Genomic DNA, 16,159 nt, shown 5'->3' on the forward strand with positions numbered 1-16,159 from the left:
GATTGGAAAGGAAGGGTTTCAACCTTCTTGCATCAGCCTCCAATATGTGTGTCTCCTGCGCGCAAAATATATCACATTTATTCGCGAGTGCCTCCCTCCACATCATCCGTCTCTTAAATGGACTGTTCAAGCCTCTTACATTCAAGGAAGTAATCGTCAGTACCATCGTGTACTATAAGGGGCTGCAGATGAAAGATTATTCGGACGATACGGAAGGAGGCACCCGACAACATCTTGCACAATGAATAAGCGACTGAAAAGTTGTAGGCACGGCACAAGGAAAAAGCAAGTGTAAAAAAGCATAAACATTAACAAAATAAACCAAAACTGACCGCCCTCAAAGAGGGACGGTAAAGTAATAGCACAAGGGTTAGATCTCACATCCCCTTGCGAACTCTGTTGGGGGAAGAAAGTCTTGCCTACCACCATTAGGATTCAAAGTAAGAGCTCAGTCCCGCTCCTTTAACTGCAGGACAACTGGAAGAACCTGTCAATGGTGTTTTTTCTGACGCCGTCTCTCCACTCGTTGCCACTCTCCATCTGCTGCCAAGTGCTGCTGTTGTTTTCCAGTAGGAGTCACCGCCACTGAAATGCCCCAGGTTGCCAGGACGGCTTTACCTTCCTCCACCGTGCGAATCACTGACATGGCTCCATCTCACTGCACTAGTAGCTTCATGGGGTATCCCCACCGGTAAGGAACTGAATGAGATCTCAGAGCCGTTGTAATTGGGGCTAGCGTGCGTCGGAGTTGCAGAGTAGCCACAGAGAGGTCCGCTAAGAGCTTAATCGACTGGTATGGATCCGGTAAAGTCGATAGTTTTCTTGCTGTGGCAAGGGTATCCTCCTTGGCCTGGAAAAAGTATAGACGGGCTAACACATCTCTGGGGGTGTCATCAGGCAAGTGTTTTGGCTTAGCGATCCGGTGTGCTCAGTCAATGATAAGGTCTTGCTCAGTGCAGTCAGGCAGAAGGAGCTTAATCAGATTTTTAATGTAGGTTTGCAAATCTGCTGCCAATACTGATTCAGGCACCCCACGTAGCTTTAGATTGTTTCTGCGGGATCGATCTTCAAGATCCGCCACTTTCGCCCGCAGGTAAGCAATTTCCTCCGATTGAGTATCATGCGAATCGATTAGGTTGTTATGCGAATCCGCAAACTCTCCCATTTTCTGTTTCACATGCTGGACTCTATTGTCCAGGTTTGCGACAGACACTTGGATGGGCGCAATTAAATGCGATATGTGGCCGGTCACCGAGCGGTTAAATGCCAAAAGCATGTCCTTTACCAGGAAGCTGGATGCCTGTTTATCATCTGTGGGGAAGTTACCGAGCGCCTCTGATAAGGTATTGTTGTCTGAGAGGATCTGACTGCTGTTCATCTCATAGGCGTCCGTTCTCGGGTCTTGCAATCTGGGTCTCTGCTTTGCCGGGTGTGGCAAACATCGCCACTTATCGAATGTCTTTCTTCTCTGTACCTCTTCCCCCCCCCCCCCCCGCTCAACCTCCCATCAGCCCTTGCTATTGTCTGACCCCACCTCTCCTTGTACCATAGTAATCTATGTATTGTATGTAAATGAGGCTGTTGGAGGTTTGAAAGCAGGTGCACATGCCTAGTAAAGTCAGTTGACTCCCAAACTGTGTGTCGTCCAGTCACTGGGGAAATTGTCTCTTGAATATTGACCTGTTTCTTCAGCTACAAGGGGATTTAAGTGAAGATATTGAGGGTATATCTTCAAGCTCCGCAACAATTGGTGGCAAGCGGCGGGATTCAAACCGCACAGCAAAGCAGCAGTTCGTTGAAACAGCCATTCGGATATACCGGAGTTCAAGAATATGTGCAGTCATTCGAACGAACGGTGAATGGAGACGAATTATGCAACATTGAAACGAACTACGTTAAAGGAATTATTGGAAGCAAGGGGAAGAAAAGCCAGCAACAAAACCAAAGCTACTCTTGTGGCCGAACTCATGGAGGGGGACAGAGCGACCACTGCGGCAACTCCACAGGAGACAGAGCCAACAGAATTTGCAAGAGAGCTCAATAGCAGGTTAGCTTTTTACCCAAACACCCCCTCCGTGGAGACACTAGAAAGACTGATAGCAGATGTACACGAGTACATTGTAGCTAAGCAAAACGCTATTCAGCGAGTCGGGGAAGGAGCCCCAGCGCCCACCAGCACTACCCAGGGAAAAGATAAGATTCCCTACCAAGCTTTTAAAAATTACACAGAAGGAGAAAGTGATATTGACGAATACCTACAGGATTTCGAAAGGTTGTGCCAGCTACACGACATCAGCCCAGCCGACCAAGTACCCCTGCTGGCAGGTAGATTGTCAGGCCGCGCCGCAGAGGCATACCGAACCGTCCCAGACGAAGACATCAGGAATTATCACAAAGTCAAACAAGCCATCCTAGCACGGTATGCCATTACCTCTGAGGCATACCGACTCAAATTCCGGGACATCAAGAAACAAACAAAAGACTCACACACTGAATGGGCACACCAACTACAACGAGCCGCCAAGGGGTGGATGGAAGCGACACGGGTCACCACTATGGAAGAGATGTTTCAGTTAATAGTAATGGAGCAGTTTTTTAATGGACTAACCACAGAACTGCAAAATTGGGTACGAGATCGCAAACCCCGTACCCTACCAGAGGCAGCCAAGCTAGCTGACGAGTTCCAAGACACCAGACGAGACCAACACACACCACACCGGACCACGTATGGATCTACCACCCCTCTGCCAGCAGTGACTACCTTGGCTCACCCACGACCAGCCGCGAGCCACAACCAGTACCCTCCTAGGTACAATACCCGACCACCGATCCGCTGCCACACCTGCAACCAACAGGGGCACATCCAGAGAGACTGCCCACGTAACCGACCTTGCCAGAACTGGAACTACCAGGGTCCTTCTCCCCCCAATCGGGCTGCAGTACACTGCTGCCAAAGAGAATCTGTGCTCCCAACATCCACAATCACCTCAATAGAAGAGCCTCTGGGGATCCTACACGAGGTAAACCCCATACTAGCCGCCTCAGACAACCGTCAGGGGCACCGCCAGGTGGTACAAATGGAGGGGAAGAGTATACAAGGATTACGTGACTCTGGGGCCATGTTAACCCTGGTCCGAAATCATTTGGTGCCTAAGCACACCCTCACCGGAGACTGTGTAGCTGTACGGGTGGCAGGGGGAGCAATTTACAAAGTTCCCACTGCCAAGGTGCATTTGAATTGGGGGGCAGGGCATGGAAACGTGGAGGTGGGAATTATGCAGGATTTGCCCGCTGATGTTATTTTGGGCAACGACTTGGGGGAGCTCACCTCTGCTTTTGTCCCACAACCAACTATCCAAGAGGCCTACCCGGTTGTTACCCGGCAGCAAGCACGCACCACGGCTCCATCCGATCACTCTGAGGCTCAGGTAAACAATATGCCACACACCCCTCCTATTCTCCCCTGGGATGCCCCCCTGGAATTTGGCAGTGAGGTGGCCCTAGATCCCTCCCTGCAGGTATATAAAGATAGGATTAACAAGGACCAAGGAGGGTTGGAGGGAGAGAGATATGCTTGGGATAAAGGTCTCATATACCGCTATGCAGAGAAGGTAGTAGCAGGGTCCATACCCGTGCCCACTAAGCAGTTAGTGGTACCCCGAAAGTATAGACAAGAGTTGCTGCGCATCGCGCACGATATACCATTATCAGGACATTTAGGAATCAGCCGAACGAAACATCGGCTGACACAGAACTTCTTCTGGCCAGGTATCTCAAAGGATATTAGACAATACTGTCAAACGTGCGATACCTGCCAGAGGGTAGGGAAGAGAGGGGAACGCTATAAAGCCAAACTCAGATCCCTGCCCATAATTGAAGAACCCTTCAGTCGAGTAGCCGTAGACATAATAGGACCCCTAGCGAAACCCAGTCCCTCCGGTAAGAAATACATCTTGACCGTGGTGGAATACGCCACTAGATACCCAGAGGCAGTGGCGTTGACCAATGTACATGCAGAGACTATAGCCGATGCCCTTATGCAAATATTCTCCCGTATGGGATTTCCCCGGGAGATTATATCGGATAGGGGCACCCAGTTCACTGCAGAGGTCACCCACCAACTCTGGAAAGTGTGTGGGGTGAAACCGATCTTAAACTCCGCCTACCACCCCCAGTCCAACGGGCTCTGTGAACGGTTTAACGGAACACTTAAACAGATGATCCGCACGTTCATAGACACTCAAAAAGACTGGGAACGGTTTTTGCCCCACTTGCTCTTTGCCTATAGGGAAGTACCCCAAGAATCCACGGGATTCTCCCCTTTTGAATTATTGTTCGGGAGGAGAGTGAGGGGTCCCTTAGACCTTATCAGAGAACACTGGGAGGGAGGGGTAACTACGAATGGTACCCCTATTGTTCCATACGTGCTGGAGTTTAGGGAACGCTTGGAGGCTCTGACCCAGGCGGTACGTACTAACCTCCAAGCGGCCCAACAACGACAGCGCAGATGGTATGATAAGGGGGCCAGGGACCGCAGCTTTCAGGTCGGGCAGAAGGTGTTAATCCTACGGCCAGTCCCTAATGACAAGCTGCAGGCCTCCTGGCAAATTGTTGCGGAGCTTGAAGATATACCCTCAATATCTTCACTTAAATCCCCTTGTAGCTGAAGAAACAGGTCAATATTCAAGAGACAATTTCCCCAGTGACTGGACGACACACAGTTTGGGAGTCAACTGACTTTACTAGGCATGTGCACCTGCTTTCAAACCTCCAACAGCCTCATTTACATACAATACATAGATTACTATGGTACAAGGAGAGGTGGGGTCAGACAATAGCAAGGGCTGATGGGAGGTTGAGCGGGGGGGGGGGGGGAAGAGGTACAGAGAAGAAAGACATTCGATAAGTGGCGATGTTTGCCACACCGGGCTTTTGCTAGGAGACGCCATTGCCCCCTTCTGTTCCGCTGTACGCTCTTGTATGTCCGCCTCGCTGTTGAGTTGATCCTTACCCGACCGATAGTGTCGGGGCGGATCCTCGAGGGCTCTGTTGTTGCGAGCAGCTATCTTCAGAGGCCCGGGGAGATCCTCCGCTGGATGTGGATGTCGGGCTGGAGTTGGGCCTGTCTGTGTAGCTCGTGTGCCGGCGCCATCTTTACCTTGCTCGTTACTGAAGAAAAACTCCAGTTTCCCCTGATTTTTCATACTTCTTTTTCCCCTGGTCATCATCGGGGAGGGTTCCGATGTTATTCGGCACCGAAGGAGAGAATAAAGGGCTAGAAATAAGGTAAAAGAAATTTATGATTTTAAAGCTCATATACGAGCCTATAATATATTTATTTATTTTTTTCATTTTGAACCATCATGTATTTTTTAAATAAGTTTATTACTGTCAATTGCTCATTTCTTATGTTGGCCTGCCATCTGGTAGCCAAAATAAGAATTGCAGCATAAATGCTATGGGTCTCATTAGCGAGACTCACAGCATTGAAATCAACTACTGACATCCCTATTGGCTGCAGGGGATGTCAGTAGGAAGCCCGTGAGCACAAGCTTCAGGATTTTTGACCATTTAGATGCCATGATTGCACTTGATCACAGCATCAAAAGCCTTTAATTGCTGCGATCGGCATTGTTTCTGGTCACAGTAATTAACTGCAGGTCTCTGCTGTTTGTAATTGCAGAGACCTGCCGGCCATGACACCCGCTTCTCGTGCGCCATGTTTGCCTATTGCTCCAACTCCGTACATGTACGGACCTGATAGCGAACGGGTTAACACATCAAAATAAACCTCAATATGTATTATGTATATTATGCAGTTTACAGAAACACGCTCTATGTGGTCCTAAATCTCTTCATGGGCACACGGTAAGGCTCAGAAGGAACTATTGTTTTTGTGGGCAGATTTTGTGGAATGGTTTTCCGGTGCCATGTCTACCCTAAAGCACCCCTATAAACCCCAAAAAGTGACCCCATTTTGGAAACTACACCCCTCAAGGAATTGATTGAGGGATAAAGTAAATGCTTTGACACAAAAAGTGTTTCATTTAGAATCTATAAATACTTGGACATGAAATTTTTTCTTTTTCACAAGGCATAACAGGATCCCACAATTTGTGGTGCATTTTACCTGAATGTGGCAACACCCTATGTCATTGTAAACAGCTGTTTGGGGGTATGACAGCGTTCAGAAGGGAAGGAGTGGCATTGGGATTTTCTAGCATGGAATTTGCTGAAATTGTTTTTAGGGGCCATAACATTTTTATTTTTTGTTGACTGAGCTATATGAGGACTTGTTTGTTGCAGGACAACCTGTATTTATTTATTTTTTTGTACCATTTTTGAGTGCAAATTACTTTTTGATCGCTTTTTATTCCATTTTTTAGGAGGAGAGGTGGACAAAGTCAGTGTTTTATATTTTTATTTTTTATGGGGTTACTCATGTGGTATATACTGTATATATGATATGATAATTTTATTCTGTGGTTTATTACAGTTATGGCAATACCAAATTTATATAATTTTTGTTATGTTTTACTACTTTTTAAAGGATAAAATCACATTTTTATTAAAAATAAATTCTATTTTTCATCGCCATATACTAACATTATTTTTTCATCAATGTAACTGCATGAGGGCTTGTTTTTTGTGGGAAAAGCTGTAGTTTTTATAGGTATCATTTTGGGGTACATATGTCTTTTTGATCAATTTTTATAACATTTTTGGAAGGAAACCAAAATATAGCAAACATAAACAAACAGGTCATTTGTGGAACCATAGTCACCTAACCAACCGTAGCTATATGAACCACACATGTAATATGAGAAATCTTTATTATATTCAATCCAAATAATGTACATAACATCTATGTGACAGGATAAAATGATGCAGACGAGTGCTATGAACTATAATCCCTGCATAATCAGCTTCATGTTAGTTTTCTAACAGAGATCAAGAGATGTAATCTAAATTTCATAATGTTGTCAAATGCTATATACAACATATCATATGATGACCAAGTAACAATCTAAACATAGTTGCATATTCTCATAGGCAGCAAACAGTGTTTGGGGTATACAATCATTACTTCTATATAATCAGGAAATCGTCTCAAACACTGAACCAAAGTGTTGCTCTAGGGCAGGGATTGCCAACCTGTGGCTCTCTAGATGTTGCAAAACTACAATTGCCCTGCTGTAGACTGATAGCTGTAGGCCTGAGCTGCTGGGAGTTGTTGTTTTGCAAAAGCTGGAGAGCCGCAGGTTGGCCATCCCTGCTCTAGGGTATAGGCAAAGCAAAATGTCAAAAATACATAGAGGCAAGACCAAGTAACTAGTGTTGAGCACGAATATTCGGAAAGCAAATTTTTCTCACGAATATCGCCACTTCGATAATAATATTTAGTGCTATATATTTGTTTTTTTAGAATATTTGTCATTTTTTTCCATCTGATTACATGATTCCTCCCTGCTTCTTGCTTGTGGGCCAATGACTCAACTTAAGCAGGGAGGAATCATGACTTCAGATGGAAAAAAAAATGACAAAAATTATAAAAAACAAATATATAGCACTATATTCAATATAGTGCTATATATATATATATTTTTTTTTAGACTATTCGTTATTTTTTTCCATCTTAAGTGAACACTTCAGCGCCCCGATTCCACCTCCATTGGAGGCCTTCACCTTCTTAGAAGTCTATTAATTTATATAGAAGTATATTCAGTATACATAAGGAAGAAAAATAAGATTGAAAAATTACAAAAAAAAATTTGGTACATACATAATACTTGATAAGAGTATCAGATACTCAGATCAGTATCAGAGTATCAGATACATGGAACAATAATGTATATGTCCTAGAAGAGAATAGAGTGGAACAATGCATTTTATACAGAAAACACACTGAAATTGCATTAAAAACGCACGTGCGTTTTTCTTGGATTAGATGCGTATTTTGTTTATATGCATATGATTTCAAGTGGGAATCGCCTAATGGGACCATAATGATTGATATGTTAGTGAAACACTGGTTTGACAGAATATAACATATCAAGTGACCAAGGTTGGTTTGCCCAAAATGACCATGATTAGGTAATGTCAAATTCATTTGTATTGTCCTTTTCCTATGTGTTACACTGTTCCTTTTCCTATGTTCACTTTAGATGAAAAATAAAACGAATATTCTAAAAACGAATATATAGCACTATATTGAATATATTGCTATATATTAGTTTTTTAGAATATTTGTCATTTTTTTTTCCATCTGAAGTCATGATTCCTTCCTGCTTAAGTTTCTTGTAGGCCAAATGCTCATTGGCCCACAAGCAAGAAGCAGGGATGGAAAAAATGACAAATATTCTAAAAAGGAATATATAGCACTATATTATATAGTGCTATATATTCATTTTTGACCTATGCCTGTATTGATCACATAATATTTGCATATTACGCAATAATTACCTTGCCGATTTTCACGTAATAAAAAAGAATGTAGAATATAACGAATATATGAATTTGCGAATATGATGAATATTCTACAAAATATTAGCAAAATATTGCAAATTCGAATATGACCCCTGCCGCTCATCATTACAAGTAACATACTAAACCAGGACCGGGGAGGAATAAGAGTACCCCAACGTATGTTTTGCCTTGCTTTTTCAAATGAGCATGAAACATTTTTGGAAGGTGACATGGGCAAGAATTGCAATTATGTCAGTGTTTTTATTTTATTTTCAAATTTTATTTAATTTTCTATTTTTTTTTACACTTTTTTTTAAAAAAAAGTCAGTATTAGGTTACATGCACGTGACCGTTGTGTGTTTTGCGGTCCGCAAATTGCGGATCCACAAAACACAGATGGAGGATTTGTGGAACGGCACGGACAGCCATTATATAACTTCCTATTCTTGTCCGCAAAATGGACAAGAATATGACAGGTTATATTTTTTTGCGGACCATGGAATGGAGCAACAGATGCGGACAGCACATGGAGTGCTGTCCGCATGCTCTGTGAGGCTTAGGTACATGGCAAGCCTGAATGCCATGGTAACCATCAGGATGCTGCTATCATAGTGCAGCAGCCTGGTGGGAGAGAGAGGGAGCCCCCTCCCTCTATTAGCCTCATGGATGCTGCAGTTGGCTACTGACCGCAGCATCTAAGGGGTTAAATAGCTGAGCTTAGGCCAGCACTGTTCTCAGTGTATGTTTATAGTGTCACAGCTCCAGGTAACAGTGTGGATGTAACTGTATGCCCGATTGTGTTAAATTACATATTATCTGGATGTACAGTTACGTCCAAACGCAGGAAGGGGTTCTTTTATCATTTAAGACAGGATTTGATTCAGGTATGATTTGGAACATGTGGACTATTTTGTGTTAGATTTCCCAAAAGTCACCCTTGTTAAGATAAAATACAAGAGAAAATACAAGTGTGATCCGTTAAAACTATCGGGGTACCGCTGTCACTCTATTATATTATGGTGTACAGATCACATCTATCATATAATAGGTAGGGATGAGCAAACCCCGACCATACTGTTCGGGTTTGTACCAAACATTACAGAGTCCGGGTACACAAACCTGAACACGGACATTGGCGAGGATTTTAAATAAAGCTTGTTGAAAGGCTGCAGCGCAGCCAATCACCAAGCTTTTAAGCGGCGAGGACTTGGAAGCCATCACAGTAATGCCTAGTATTTGCATGGCTGTGATTGGCCGGCGCATCATGTGACCCTGCATGCATAAATGCCGGATCACATGGTGCACCGCCATTCTGCTCTGACTAGTCCAGGGACAGGATGCTGCTGCAGGCAGTGACAGCGTTAGGCTGTTATTGTCTTTAATAAGTCTGTAGGTGACCTATAGGCATTTATGTAGGTGCGATACAACTCCTTTGCACCAGTGACACAGAAATACAATACTTAATTGGCTGTTAATTCTGTGGGTGATCTAAAGCCATTTTGGGGTTCAAAACTTTCATCCGTCTGTTATAGGAGAGTTAATCAGTCTGTTAATTGTGGCGGTGACATAACGCCTTTTTTGGGAGGGAGATACACCTCATCTGCATCCGTGACACGGAAATACAATAGCTAATCTTTCAGTTAATGCTGTTGGTGACCTATAGCCATTTTTTGGGGTGCAAAATACTACATTTGCACTTGTGACACAGAAATACAATGGCAGTGGTCGTGGTGCTGCTGGTGTTGGTGGAGCCTCTGCTGTAGGGAGAGGACATTGTCGATCTGTGCCAGCTACGCACCCAAATGAAACACTCATGCCTCATTTGTAGGCCTGAATACTGCTCTACGGATGGTAAGGCCAGAATAAGTAAAGGTGGTAGGAAATTAGATGGCTGACTGTGCCTCCAGTTCCTTCACATTGTCTCCAACCAAGTCCCCTGCTGAAAGCACACAATTGGCAGCGGTGGACCATGGGCATCTATCTTCCACCTCAACCCCTTGCACATCAGGCAAGTAATCTGAGCCCCAAGTCATGCAGCAGTCACTTTTTGATGACTCTGCTGGTGGGATATCTATGGGCCATCCACCTGCCCCAGAAGTGGAAGAGATTGAGTGCACTGAAGCCCAACCACGTATGTTTGAGAATGAGGTCATGGGAGGACGGCTGCAGCACGTCTCTAATGATAATGACAAAACACAGGTGTCAACTGCTGTGGCTTTCTGCACTGTGCAGACCGGCAAGGAAGGCAGGGGTGAGGAGTGGGTGGAAGATGATGTGAAAGATAATAAGGTCCTAGACCTCACATGGCATCCAGGTCAGCTGTGTGCAGTTCGGAGGAAGAGGTAGGTGCCATCCAGCGGCAGCCGCACAACAAAAGCGGAAGCAGGGTGCAAAAGCAGAGCTGCCAGTATGCCTGCTAATGCCCAATGTGCCGGGGGACAGAGCACACCAAATCCAGCTCTGTTCTTCAGGCAATGTGCTGACGACAAGACACTATGTGCAGTCAGAGCCTGAATCGAGGCATAAATGTTCTAAACCTGAGCACCACCTGAATTACCAGCAACCAACTGAAGAAAAAAAAGCACAATCTGCAGTGGAGTAAACATCTGAATAACAAAACCACTTTAAAACTTGAAAACAAACTCGGCTGTTTTGAGGTACTAGTCGGGACCGAACAAGAGTTTGGTTTCAAGTTTTAAAGTGGGTTTTCACTTTAAAAAGCAACTACCAAAGTTATTCAAAGAAGTCATGCATGACTTTGTGAATAACTTACTTCAACATATTGGAGCCTATACATTCTAATACTGTACGGAGAAGAAACTTTGTATAGTATTATTCCGAAGTTTTGAACAAAGCGACTTGGGATTAAGCATACAAAGCTCAGTTCTCTGAACTCTAATTATTATTTGTCATATTGGCAGAGTAGAGAAATTTATCCACCGCACCCCAAAAAATGGCTATAGGTCACACACAGAATTAACAGACAAATAAAAAAAAATTAAGGAAAACCCCCCACAAAAACAAGTAATTTCCCTATCCGCATTTGTTTGCAGAGCAATTGTACTGCTCTTACCACCATGTTGGTTCCTTTTGCAGCACTCTAGCCATTTCTATGACTTTTTTTACAGCCATTTTTCAGCCCCAAAGTTCGGGTCCCCATTGACTTCAATGGTGTTCGGGGTCAAATTCTGGACCAGAACTGAACTTTGAAACAAAGTTCGGCCAAACCTGAACATCCACTAGTATTCTCATCACTACTGATAGGATATTGGAGGTAGGTATTGGCTCAAAGTTCACGTGAAATTATGGTGGGGGGGTTGCTCCACCAGTATTTTGGGGTAACCCGGTAGGTATCTAGATTACCCAATATGTCCCAGGTTTAGTTGTCTCAGTGTAGTCTGTCTGCAGGCTACTTTTTGGATTCTTCCAAAGTAGCTGAGGAGTACTCAATGTTGTGAGTACTAGCTTTAATCAGCAGTTATACATAGGTTTGGAGAGACCTCTTCCACTCTTAAGATCTTGCCTTAATCCTTTCTTACATCCCTAAGCGGTGGAAGGAGAGGGGGGGAGAAGATAAGTTCAGATCATACATACACACTCCTATCAGAGCCTGGGGAGTGGGGAGAGAGACCTCTTCCACTGCTGGGGGTCTCCCTTTGCTCTTTTCTTACACTCCTAAGCGGGGGAAAGAGAAGGGTGAAAAAACACACACTTCTATCGAGAGGTAGATTCTGTAGGTCTGTTAGTTAGCAAGCACTATCCTGTAATAGAGGTAAAACAGAGGTTACCTGATTAAAAAATAAATAAATAAAAAATACCCATGAACAAACCCCTTTCCTACATGTTGCATCAGCACAGAGAAGTTTGGGTTGAGCTCAACTACCTGCCACATTTTATTGAAATTCTGCACCTGCCATTTGTTTTCCAAGCCAATTGTAAAGCCCCCCCCCCATGGCCAGGAAACCAGTCTGGCGCTTGTATGACCTCACTGGGCGGGCAAATCACCTGGGCCTCTAGTTAAGTGTTCTTGCATGGCAAGACCACTTACTGTTATCTCACATATATATTATTATAGCCAAATTTACCACACTAACTCCTCCCACAGTTTTTACACTACATAGACAGTAATATACCGAAACATGCGGATTGTTCCCGATTGGTGTGCTATTACTTTGTGGATCGTTTCACCGAATGGTTCACGAAATATTGGCGTTTTTGTGGCAAAATTGGCCCCATAGGAAAAAATGGCGGAATGTTCAAAACTAGAGTGGGATCTGACAAAAGCTAGAGTGTGAGCTGAAAAATCAGGACATGATTTCTAAACTGCCACCACCCCCTCATTTTCAAGGCCACCTACACAAATCTTATATCAAAACGTTCAGCTATACCTGCTGCCACTAAAAATGTCCACGCTTAACCATAGGCATTCGTGCCAACAAAGATTGCAGGGGGAGTGAATAAGGCACTCCTCTAATGATGTTGGAGCAACACTCCCCTTAATTATGTCAGATCGACACTCCCCCTAATTTCATTACGCCATTTGCAGTATTGGAAAAATACTTTATATTTTAATAGTATGGGTGTTTTTGGATGTGATTATGCTCACTCTTCTGGGTTTTTCAGCTTTTAGATTACGCGATCACACTTGATCACGACATCTAAAGGTTTTAATGACCGCAATCAGCATTATTTCCGGCCGCGGTCCGCTGTTTGAAACATGTATGGCGCTAGTAGCAAAAGGGTTAATTAGGCCCCCTAATGTGTGGAACCTAATGAAAAATTCATACTCACCTGTACCCTTGCTTTCCACTCTAGCACTCTTCTGGTCCCAGCCTTCTTTACTTCTGGCCAGAGTAAAGAAGAGGACATTTTTATTCAAAGTATTTTCTTTTGTCTTAAATGATACATCACAAAGAAACAAAGCATGTTAAAAAATTAATGTTAGTACTGAAAAATGCGTATTCTTGAAAAATCATCTTCAGCACTAAATAATATAAAGCTGAACTAGTTATTTGTTTTAAGGAGTCATAAATAGGATGTTATCAAACATTTATGGTATATGTGTAAATTGCTGACTCGTACATATACAATCATGTTCTCTGTTATTGAGTTTCCTGGCACTATTTCTTGCCAATATGTTATAAAGAAGACCAGCAGGAGAACATAAAATTGCTAATATCATTGTGTTGATTTATTGTGTTTTCAGGTTGCTGCTCTGAAATATTTACCTTCAGTTTTACAAGATGTGGAGACAGTGTTTGATGCCAGACTGCTTAGGTAACAAATACATCTTATTTACTGTCAATGTCATAGGAATCAATTGTAAAAGGCACAGGCTAGTTTAGCAGACTGTTTCTCCTTTGCTGTATAGAATTTCAATTATGAAGGTTAATATATTTGCCAATATAGATAATAATTAATTACTATAATTAAAAATAAGTTATTTTGATTACTAAAATAGCAGTTCACAAAAATATTAAAGAGAAATATGGTAGAACCTAGTTCTGGCTTTGTAAGTAGCATTAAAGGGGTTCTCTGGGACTTTAAGTATTGATTCCTGATCTGATGTCTAGCACCCACCCGGATCAGCTGTTGGAAGGGCCACTTCACTGGGCCAACTGCTGCAGCCTCCCTCTTTGTCGATTTGTGGCCATTCTGCAGCTCAGTCACATTCATGTAAATGGGACTGAAACATAACCTTTATTTTATTTAGATAAAACTGTTCAGCAATAGACCACCGCACTAAAGTAGATTGAGGGCCTATGCCTGCCATCCTGTTATCCTTGCCACTGGACACTATAATATACTGGCTGGCTATAGCACATCATTATTATATCAATTGTGGGCTTACATTTTGGTTATTTTTGTGTTGATTGTGGTCGAGGTATTGTTTCATGTGGTCTTTATATGTGATTCTAATATTAGTTTGTCAATTGATCCTATACTTTGGGCATTTTCCCCTTTTGGAATAGTCTTGGGCACTGTTTTCCATATTGTATATGTATACAGGACTGACTCTTGGACATTGCCTCCCTAATCCTATAATGGTCCCCTGAAGAACCTGAGTTGGGATAAAGCATTGGGACAGCATTGGGCACTCCAGCTGTGGTGGAACTACAACTCCCAGCATGCTCCATGTATTTCTATGGAGTTCTGAAAACAGCCAAGCAAGTGTACATCTTGGGAGTCGTAGTTACCACAGCTGGAGTGCTGGAGGTTAGCGATAGGGTTTACCAGGGTACATTAGGAGTAGGTTCCAGAGCAGGGTTCACCCACTATCAGGATGGTTCCCTGTGAATAGGAGTAGTGAGTCAACTAGGAAGAGTTCACCTCACCTTCAAGACTTTGCATGCTACCCCACTTCATTTGTTTTGTCTGGTTTCATTTCATGTATTTGTTGATTCTGGGTCCTCAATCTAAATAAAATAAAGGCTATGTTTTAGATACATCAATACAGTGATATGTTTTAAAGAAGCATGCGTATTCTATATTATATATTCTAATATCTATTTATGTTCAGTTACTGCAATGTTAAGCAATAAAAAACTCACCTAACCCGACTCCCCCGATTAAGAAAGCATATTCTGGTAACTCCAACATGTGCAATGCAATGACATCATTGAGCCTTCTGAGCTGACAGGCAAAGGATAGGTCGGGGAATGAACCGTGGCCCATGCAATAATGTCACTGCATTTCACCTGCCAGGAAAAGCAATACCTGGGGAATAAGGTCTGGACTAACAGACATCCACAAGGCCCAGGCCCCCCTACCAGAGGCTCTATACAATGTATAATGCTGTGCATGGATTACAATCAGGAGTCATCTAACCAATTCATCCCCTTCAAATGGCTGATCTGTAAGGGGTTGCTGGGAGTCATTAGAATATTGCTAGGATCAGTGGTAGCTCCTATGGGGCCTGCAGTGGTAGGGGGGCCTGGGCCTTGTGGATGTCTGTTAGTCCAGGCCTTATTCCCCAGGTATTGCTTTTCCTGGCAGGTGAAATGTAGTGACATTATTGCATGGGCCACGGTTCATTCCCCGACCTATCCTTTGCCTGTCAGCTCAGAAGGCTCAATGATGTCATTGCATTGCACATGTTGGAGTTACCAGAATATGCTTTCTTAATCGGGGGAGTCGGGTTAGGTGAGTTTTTTATTTGCATCACAGGGGTGTCACTAAAAGGGAGTGTGGGAGAACTAAAGTAGCATAATTATTGTGATGGGGCAATAAGGGGCCATAACTACTGTGAAGCCTGCACTAAGGGAAATAACTACTCTCCCATGTACCTACTGTAAAGCAATTTTCTATATGCTGTTCAGAACAGATCAGGCAAGATGGCCGCCCCTAATCAAACTAGACAAAAATAAAGTCAATTTGTCCAGATAGTTACAATACACCAATAATGTATATTTCACATTGTTCAGGATACAACAAAAACCTATTAAGACTACCTGAGTAAATAGAATATTCATGTTTTCCTACACAACTTTGAAAAGAAGCAGAATACCAGTATATATATTTTTTATCTTTTTTATTCTCTTCTCATGTGTGTCCATGAAAATGGAAAACATTAGACATGTCACTTTTTGATTATTATTCATGGGCTGTCATAAAAAAAATGGCCATGTCAATATTCACATATACTACCACTTAGTGTGACAACCATTTAGAAATAAATAAAAAAAACGCCATC

The 16,159-nt window shown here is 43.1% G+C and overlaps 1 protein-coding gene across 3 annotated transcripts in view; it reads left to right on the top strand.

The window, feature by feature from the left end:
• Positions 1 to 16,159, top strand: part of DOCK2 (dedicator of cytokinesis 2) — a 1,177,826-nt gene that overhangs the window by 498,680 nt on the left and 662,987 nt on the right. For all 3 annotated transcript variants that reach the window (XM_044280877.1, XM_044280878.1, XM_044280879.1), the window contains one exon: positions 13,673 to 13,743. In XM_044280877.1, the coding sequence (XP_044136812.1) occupies positions 13,673 to 13,743 (71 nt within the window). The remainder of the gene's footprint in view (positions 1 to 13,672; positions 13,744 to 16,159) is intronic.

This window comes from Bufo gargarizans, chromosome 2, assembly GCF_014858855.1.
Source record: "Bufo gargarizans isolate SCDJY-AF-19 chromosome 2, ASM1485885v1, whole genome shotgun sequence".
Classification (NCBI taxonomy): Eukaryota; Metazoa; Chordata; class Amphibia; order Anura; family Bufonidae; genus Bufo; species Bufo gargarizans.